The sequence below is a fragment of the Triticum aestivum genome, chromosome 7D, assembly GCF_018294505.1.
Source record: "Triticum aestivum cultivar Chinese Spring chromosome 7D, IWGSC CS RefSeq v2.1, whole genome shotgun sequence".
Classification (NCBI taxonomy): Eukaryota; Viridiplantae; Streptophyta; class Magnoliopsida; order Poales; family Poaceae; genus Triticum; species Triticum aestivum.
This window is the reverse complement of record NC_057814.1, coordinates 488,667,996-488,677,774: the sequence shown is the minus strand read 5'-3', so window position 1 is coordinate 488,677,774 and position 9,779 is coordinate 488,667,996. Positions and strand designations below refer to the sequence as shown.

At 43.3% G+C, this 9,779-nt stretch overlaps 1 protein-coding gene across 1 annotated transcript; it reads left to right on the top strand.

The window, feature by feature from the left end:
- The first annotated feature begins 5,133 nt into the window (after positions 1-5,133).
- Positions 5,134-8,690, top strand: LOC123167412 (F-box/FBD/LRR-repeat protein At4g00160). Its single transcript, XM_044585248.1, has 3 exons — positions 5,134-6,066; positions 7,874-8,017; positions 8,117-8,690. Exons 1-3 carry the CDS (start codon positions 5,218-5,220, stop codon positions 8,504-8,506), a joined length of 1,383 nt encoding a protein of 460 aa, XP_044441183.1. The 5' UTR covers positions 5,134-5,217; the 3' UTR covers positions 8,507-8,690.
- The last annotated feature ends 1,089 nt before the right edge of the window (positions 8,691-9,779 follow it).

Here is a 9,779-nt window from a genome sequence, read left to right as displayed (position 1 = left end):
TGGGCCCCTCTGATAGTTATTTGCTCCAATAATTCTTAAATATTCCATAAAAAAATCTCCGTGATGTTTCAGCTTGTTTGGAGTTGTGCGGAATAGGTAGCCTGACGTAGCTTTTCCAGGTCCAGATTTCCAGCTGCCGGAATTCTCCCTCTTGGTGGGTACCTTGCAAATTATGAGAGAAAAGGCATTAGAATTACTCCAAAAAGCATTATTATGGATAAAAACATCATGAATAACAGTAAGAAAACATGATGCAAAATGGACGTATCAGTGGTGTGTTTGTTGGGATCCGATGAACTTTGAGTTTATGATCAGATCTATGTTTTTATCCATGAAAGTTATTTGAGTCTTTTGATCTCTTATACGCATGATTACTTATAGCCTCGTATTTCTTCTTTGAATCTTTGGTTTAGTTAGGCCAACTAGATCGATTTTTCTTGCCATGGGAAGAGGTGCTTTGTGATGGGTTTGATCCTACGGTGCTTGATCCCACTGATAGAAGGGGAACCGACACGTATCTATTGTTGCTATTAAGGATAACAAGATGGGGTCTATTTCTACATAAATGGATCTTGTCTACATCATGTCATCGTTCTTATTGCATTACTCTGTTTCTCCATGAACTTAATACACTAGATGCATGCTGGATAGCGGTCGATCTGTGGAGTAATAGTGGTAGATGCAGGCAGGAATCCGTCTACTAATCTTGGACGTGATGCCTATATTATGATCATTGCCTGGATATCGTCATGATTATTTGAAGTTCTATGAATTGCCCAACAGTAATTTGTTTACCCACCGTTGTTATTTTTCTCGAGAGAAGCCACTAGTGAAACCTATGGACCCCGGGTCTCTTCTTTATTATATTTGCCTTCGCGATCTATTTTTATTTGCTTTTATTTTCAGATCTATTAATCCAAAAACCCAAAAATACCTTGCTACAATTTTTATTTATTTATTTTATCTCGCATTCCCGCGAGATCTATTTATCCAATCTACTACAATTTTACCTATCTTTTTACCCGTGAGGGATTGACAACCCCTTTCTTGCATCGGGTTGCAAGTATCTGTTCTTTGTGTGCAGGAGTTGTTTACGTGGTGTTGCGTGGTTTTCCTACTGGTTCGATAACCTTGGTCTCATCACTAAGGGAAATACCTACCATCAACGAATGTATTATATGAGTTATGTGTATTGGGGAGGGGAGGTAGCAAGGGCGCGCCCCAAGGTGGCCGGCTGGCCCCCTTTGGCGCCTGCCCTATGGCGCCCCCTTTCCTTCCTAGGAGGTGGAGGAGAAGGCAGGAGGGGGCCCGGCTGCTCCTTGCCTTAGCCACCCCCTTTCCTTCCCTATAGGGCCGGCGGCCAGGGAGAGGGCGTCCCAGCCCCTTGTGGGCTGGTGTGTTCCCCCCTTGGCCCATTAGGCCCATATACTCCCCGTAGGTCTCCCAGAACCCCTTCCGGTACTCCGATAAATACCCGGTTCTTCCGAAACCTTTTCGGTAACCAAATACTACCGTTCTATATATCAGTCTTTAGCTCCGGACCATTCCGAAGCTCCTCATTATGTCCGTGATCTCATCCGGGACCCTGAACAACATTCGGTCACCAATTCACATAACAAATATAATACTATATCTTCAACGAACATTAAGCGTGCGGACCCTACGGGTTCGAGAATGATGTAGACATGACCGAGATGCCTCTCCGGTCAATAACCAATAGCAGAACATGGATGCCCATATTGGTTCCTACGTATTCTACGAAGATCTTTATCGGTCGAACATTTATGACAACATACGCAATTCCCTTTGTCTGTTGGTATGTTACTTGCCTGAAATTCGATCGTCGGTATCTTCATACCTAGTTCACTCGTTACTGCCAAGTCTCTTTACTCGTTCTGTAATGCATCATCCCGCAACAAACTCATTAGTCACTTTGCTTGCAAGCTTCTTGTGATGTGTATTACCGAGAGGGCTAGAGATACCTCTCTGATACACAGAGTGACAAATCCCAATCTCGATCCATGCCAACTCAACAGAAACCTTCAGAAATACCTGTAGAGCATCTTTATAATCACCGAATTACATTGTGACATTTGATAGCACACAAGGTATTCCCTCCGGTATTTGGGAGTTGCATGATCTCATGGTCAAAGGAATATGTATTTGACATTAAGAAAGCAATAGCAATAAATTGAACGACCATATGCTAAGCTAATGGATGGGTCTTGCCCATCACATGATTCTCCTAATGATGTGATTCCGTTATCAAGTTACAACACATGTCTATGGTTAGGAAACCTTTACCAACTTTAGATCAACGAGCTAGTCTAGTAGAGGCTCACTAGGGACACGGTATTTGTTTATGTATCCACACATGTATTAAGTTTACGGTCAATACAATTCAAGCATGAATAATAAACCTTTATCATGAATAAGGAAATATAAGAATAACAATTTTATTATTGCCTCTAGGGCATATTTATGTTAGTTGCTACCAAGAGTTCTCCTATATGAGGATAGATGGATCTAGGGGAACCCTAGACCTTCCTTTATATAGACAGGAGAGGCATAGGGTTTACATGCTAGATGCGGTTGGGGGCGCCGCTGTCCTCTGGTCTTGGGCGTCAAGAAGGTCGTCTAGCCTCTTAGGGTTAGGGCCATGTTGTGGGCCCATTGGGACCCCTTGTAGTTGACGGTGTTAGCCACCCCCGGTACAGGACCCCATCACATCCCAATTATTGTCACCTTGGGGTCTATAGTTTAGAACAATATCAGGTGCATATACCTTGCAGATACGATCAAGAACTCAAATATATTCATGAAAAAATAATAGGTTCAAATCTATAATCATGGCACTCAGGCCCTCGTGACAAGCATTAAGCATATCAACATAAATCTCAGTACATAGTTGATACTAGGTATCAAGCACTAACAAATTGATTCGATTACATGACGTATCTCATCCATCTACATCTACATCCAGTATGCCTATGATGAAATTACTCACTCCCTGTGTGAGCATCATGATCTTGTTCATGATGACAACAGTGATGAATTGCCCTCTCCGGAGCCCCGAACGGACTCCATATTTGGCCCCCCATTGAAGAACAGGAGGTGGCAACATTACCGTATCGTAAGAAGCAATGGAACTTTCTCTCTACTTTTTTCTCGGGAAGATGGTACTTATGGAGTTGGAATTAGGTCAGACGGAGGTGGGCAGGCCCTACAAGGCAGCTCGGCCCGCCCCTGCCTTGTGGGTAGGTGGTGGGCCCCCTGCAGCAGATATTTAACAAGTATTTTTTGTATATTCAATAAAAAATCTCCACCAAGTTTCGCCAATTTCTGAGAAATTTTATTTCTGCACAAAAAACAACACCAAAGTAGTTCTGCTAAGAACAGTGTTAGTTCGGGTTAGTTCCGTTTGCAAATTAGAGTTCAAAACAAGAGCAAAGTGTTTGGAAAAGTAGATACATTGGAGACCTATCAATCATCTCTACTTTGTACCGCGTCCACATCAATATAAGCAAAGCAAGACGGTGTGTTTTAACTTTTCGAGAGGGCCCAAACCTGGGTGAATACATGTGTCCCCATGTCTTTGTTACCATTGTGCCAAGGCTACCAGATCGCGACCCCCTACCCAAGACCTGCCAGATTTAACTTCGACAATGTTGCCCTTCTGCTAATTCTATCTCTTTATCCCTTCTGTAGGTGAGGTTTTTTGCGTCTGTTTCATGGTTTGGGGTCTCTCTATTCATCACATATGGGATCTGATTAGCCGACTAGGGGGAGGCGGCAACGTATGATACTGTCGTCGGTACAAGAGGGTTCAATTACCATGCACTGTCTTTTCTTCTAAAACACCAGAAGTGGCTTGGTTTCTACCCACTTGATCGTCTCCATATGGAAGGCTTTTATGATGTGCAATTAGCATATTTTACACTAAATTAGATGTTCTCCCACCAATGCTCAAATCTCCTACTTCTTTGGAATCCTGGTGAAATATGACAAAAGGGGCATGCGAACGCGGCAAAACAAAAAAATTCCTATGAATATAAGATGCAAAAAATAAGATAAAAACTAATGAAAAATGTACTCATCATTTTCTTAGCAGGTTTTGAGCAGGTCGGTGTGAAGGTTACGCAATCTTTCCTTTCCATTTCATGCAATAGGGGAAAGTTGTTCATTGTGTAAACATATTTTGACAATTTGTTTCCTTCCTTTTTCGATCTCTACTTTGGAGGCCCGCCATGTGGTCTTGGAAGGAAGGAGCTGGTCATTTCTATTGGAGCAAATGCTTGGCCTATTTTTTGGAGAGACTCGCCTAGTAAATGGATTCTCTCTGGATGTCTGTGGATGATGTTGAAACAGAAGCACAACCTTTATCCTTGGCTTATATCCAGTTCCTTCAACCTCAAGTTCTCCTTTCATAGTTGATGACGAAGATGCACACTGGTCGCGTGTGCTACCGAGAGGTAGCGTGGCATCCCCACCGAAAGAGTTCACCACGTGCCACATTTCTTCAAGAGATTTGCCTCATCTTTATCAATGGTGGTGTTTCTTTGTATATTTGTTTAGTGTGCTGCCAAGTGGATAGTGTTGCATCCCCAGAGAAATCAGTTCATCACATGGCGCATCTCTTCGAGAGATTTTTTCCTTATCTTCATCAAGGGCGGCGGTCTTTTGTATTTTCTCTATGTAAGCCTTGTGCAATTTCTGTGGGTGTTGGACTAACGAAAGCATGTTTGCTAAAATAAAGCTATACTTTATACTACAATCATTACCAAGCGACCAATAATGCACAACAGTACATTAATATTTACTAGTTGAAACATAAGAAGGGTATATGGAAAGAGAACATGAAGTGTTCGTAAGTTTTTATACAATAGTGTTAGTAAGTTTCAATCAACTATTTTGCTTCTTCTTCTACAAAAATATGATACGTAATTTGCGTACTCTCGAAAAAAATCATTCTGTAAGGGTTTTCTCAATAACTCCAGGATTACTGGCCAACAACTAATCAAGAGTTTGATTAGTTCATCAGATAAAAAATGACTTTGGTTAGTTAGTTAACTCCAGAGGGAGATAGTGCCAGTGTGCTATTGAGCGGCTTGGACTAGACTACAAAGCTATCGGGCCCAAGGGCCGAGGGCACTCGGTTCTCACACTTGTTTGCCCCGCTAGCAGATCCACTCTCCGGTCAAAACACTCCTCTCCACCATGGGTGATGGCGCCGCCTCCCACCCCGCCCCGCGCTACAACGGCGAGGACCGCATCAGCGCCCTCCCCAATGACCTCCTCGGCGACATCATCACCCGCCTTCCCTTCATGGATGCTGCACGCACTGCCGCCTTCGCCTCCCATTGGCGTCAGATCTGGCGCTCCACCCCGCTCGTCCTGCGCGATGCCGACGCCCACCTCTCCGAGGCCACGCACGTCGCCACCGTCGCCAGGGCCCTTGCCGACCACCCGGGGCCCTTCCACACCGTGAGCCTCTTCGGCTGCAGGGCCGCCTCCCTGGATCTCGAGCTCCCAGAGTGGCCGCGCCTCCTCACCACCAAGCGCATCGAGAACCTCTGCTTCCATAACAAGCAAACCCAGCTCCAGACCACCTTGTCGCCCCTTCCTGCCGACATCCTCTGTTGCGGCTCGCTCCAGTCCCTCTCACTGGCCTTCTGGAAGATCCCTGACGACCTCCTACTCGCCGCCAACGCCTTCCCCAATCTCCGGAAGCTCGGATTGGTACGAAATGACATGAGCGACCAGTACATCCACCGCTTGCTCGTTTCCAGCCCCATTCTGGAGTACCTTGGGCTCGTGCTCAATGGTAAGCCCGAGCGCGTCCATGTCTGCAGCCAAAGCCTCCGGTGCTTGTTCCTTGGGCTATCCAAGGTGGAGGAGTTCACCGTGGTGGACACCCCACTCTTGGAGCGCATCATGTTCTTCAAGCCGCCTTATGGTGGAACCGATTGCGTGAGGTTCAGGATTGCTTCGGCACCCAAGCTGCGGGTGATTGGCTACCTGGAGCCAAGAATTCACAAGCTGCAGATCGGTGGCAGCATCATCAAAGTATGGTTACCTTTCCTTCTCTCCCTTTTTCAATGGAACGATTCTCTTTTTTTGATGAAAAGGGGTCTCACCCTGGCTCCATTCATAAGAAAGAAACGATACAGCTCGAGTATCGTTTGTTACAAACTTTCTAAGATCATAGAGAGGCCTAAGCACCTCACTCTAAAAATATTGAATAGACTTTTGTCTATCCCGTCAAACCCATGGGAGGGAAACTAGAACTAGGAGGAAGCACTGTAGTAATCCTGGTAAAGGAAAACGGAATAGAATAACAAAACATTCTACTTTCAAACTCTTACATGGGTAACAAACCTAGGTCAGGAACATAGGCCAGTGAAGAAGCAAACCAGAGCCCTGAGAACACCACATGGATAGAATTCTTCTCCTCTTGATGTTTAAGCTGGCATTCAATTGTGGTTCTTCCTCCATGAGTAGTTGTTCCCACCGCTTCCTTCCATGATATTGTCTCACTTGCTTCTCTGCAAAGTTCCAGTCTGGCTCTAGAGAAAGGGAGCTTTTAGCCTCCCCCAGAGATGATTATGGAAATCCATTCTCCTCCTTTCAGCTCCTGAAATGGTTTTGTCCTGTCTCTCAAATCGGGAGACCAGGCCTAGCACCTGTTTCAGAGGGATCAATGAAACTCTGTTAAATATTATAGAGTTTCTAAAGTTCCACAACCCCCACAGGATTGCAGATGTAACTATAGAGGTTTAGAAGAGGATATCCATTTAGATTCATATTGCCAAATCAAGGAATCTTCCTCATCTCTAAAAGGTGCAAGCCTAACAATATTAACTAGTTCGAACCATTACACCATTAGCTCATCTGAAAAATTTCTCCTAAAGGTACATCTTAGATTACCACCATCCCACAGATCAACAATAGTCTTATTTTTCTCTTGAACTAAAGAATACATATCCCAGTATGTTGTAGCTAAAGGAGCATTTCCATGCTAAATATCTTCCCAAAATTTAATCTGTCTACCGCTCCCAACATACCATTTATACCCAATTTTAACAGCCTACAAAGCCCACATAAAGTTTTTCCAGAAGTGAGAAGGGTGGCTGTCCTGATAGCAAAGGACGTTGGAATTCCTGGTATTATACTTATTGTGTCAACTATCTTCTTCTATAAGGACCTTCGCCAGCTATGTATCTCTTAACCCAGGATCCTATTAAACAAATGTTCATATCTTGGAGGTTTAACACCCTATTCCCCATATCCCCTCTTCGTACAAATGGAAGGCCAATTGGCTAGATGAATTTTGTTAGCCCCTTCACTATCACTACATAGACAATTTGCCATCTGTGAATTGATCAGGTTCAAGGCCCACTGAGGGATTTAAAGAAAGATAGTAAATACAAGGGGATGCTAGCTAGGCAGGACCTAGTCAGGGTATTTTTTCCCAAATAAGAAAGAAGTTTGCCTCTCCAACCAGCTATTCTGACTAAAAATTTACCAATCAAAGCTAGCAGATCTTCTCTGTTAAGCTTGTCAAAATGCAAAGGAATTCCTAAATACTTAATAGGGAAATCCCTAATTATGCATTGGAAAATGTCCACAAAGGGAGTGAGATCATTAACTAATAGGGATAAGAGAACTCTTATGATAGTTAATTGGCATCCCCAAAATTTGTTCAAAACAAGTTAGAATCCATTTCGGATACAGAGCAACTCTAACATCATTTTATAAGAACAAAAGGGTATCATCAGCATACTATACTCTTATAATAGCACTCTTATAATGGAACTGTTCTATGACCAGTTATGGAGTAATATGCATGTTCTTTTGGTGCACTGTACTGCAGCCTGACACAATGGCGAGCCCAGGAACCGTGGTTCCTGGCGTCGAGGTATTGGCCCTGAAGGTGAACTTTGGTGTCTTTTGGGAGGTGAAGATGTTGGCCAGCTTTCTAAGATGCTTCCCCAATGTTGGCACGCTGCACATCGAGGTCCTCGTGAATTCATCATCATGTAATCTTACAACAATTATTTATTATTAGCGTGCTTTGTATCTAACTGAATTATGCACTCATTGGTATGAACTGCAGTCTGTACAACCTGATCCATCAGTGGCCGCTCATGAACCCACCGGAGAGCAGCATGCTAGGTTCTGGAAGGAGGCCAGTCCAGTCGAAAGCTTGAGATTACACATCAGGAGCTTGTTCATCCACAAATTTCAAGGGGATCAAAATGAATTCGAATTCCTCAAGTACGTGGCCTTGAATGCGCGGGAGCTGCGAGCATTGCTGGTCGTGTCGCCTGACAAAAAAATTGCTTTGGCACTGGCAGATGAGGTGAATGAGATGGCAAACAAATTGGACCGTCCACTATTTCAGCCATGGACTGCTAGAGGGTTGTTGGAGTCACCTAGAGTGCGCAATGTTTTGATCTCTGCTAAAGTACCCTTTCTCGGTGTCCGTGACCCTTTTCGCTGGTGAACCAATGTTGGGCTATGTGTTCTCCTGATCCCAGCTTATTTGGGAATCATTGAATGCTCTACTTCAAGGTCAGGTTGTTTAGTTTGTAAGGTGTGTGATCTCCTAAGATATGGCAGGTTTCAACTTACCATGAGTATATTGTGAATAAATCCTTGGATTTATATGAGTAAAATATTTTCAACTATACAGAACATCCTAGAAAATAGGGAAATTATGACTAGATACTCACAGAGCTAAATGAACTCAATCTCTAGCACAAGCCACCATCCTAGAAGCCTTGTGTAGATCATAAATCACATAGCCAGACTATTGGGGATGTAACTACTGGGTATAACCCGCCCAGGAGGGGCCGGGTTATACCGCTGGTGGTTTGTTATGACAAAGCCCATAAAGATGTTGTGACAGCCTGAATTTTGGCCCTTTCTTTTTCTTTTGTTCTTCCGAGGTTTTTGCCAGAGTTTTTCTTTTTCGTGGCTTTGTGGTCTGGAAACTGAAGAAGATAAACTCTTCTTTGTTTCCAGAGTGGCTTGTCATTCCCAAACCATTCCCTAGACCCTGTCATTTTCATCCTAGCCCAAATCCCAATATTCTTTTCATCGGGAATATTCCTTTTCTATTAAAGGAATAACTCAAATTGCCCTAGGTTGTGAAGCAACCTTTATTTCCATCACTCCTAAAATTCCCAAATAATTCTCATAAATTGTTTGGGTCATATCTTTCTCAAATATGACAAAATATTTCATTTGTCATGTTTATCATCATGCTCAAATAATTCATTTCCTATTCTGCCCTAAATGGCAAATTGTGAAGCAAGTGCCATTTTCCTTTTTCCAATTGACCTCAAACTCCTTGGACACCTTTTCCTATCCATATCATTGACACATGCCAAAATGCAACCTCAGGTGCCTAGTAATTATTTATTTATGATTTTCCAAAGTTTCTATCCAGAAAGAAGCTTTGTGAAGGAGGTGCAAGCTAGGCATATCCAAATGAGTTGCCATTTTGCATGATCCCTCATATCATCATATCATAGCCCTCCACCAAAGTGGAGCTCATGTCATGCCTCCATGTGAGCTCATCTTCAATTCTTTGATTCTGTCCAAAATTTCAGTTTGTGAAGCAAGTATATTTTATCTTGCTCCATTATGGCTGCCAATTTTTCTAGGCATTCTATTGTCCATATAACTTACCTCCACCCATTTTGGGCATGTTTCATCACGCCATTATTTCCCTAGAATTTTTGCAAGTTTCTGTCCAGAGGAGATATTTGTGA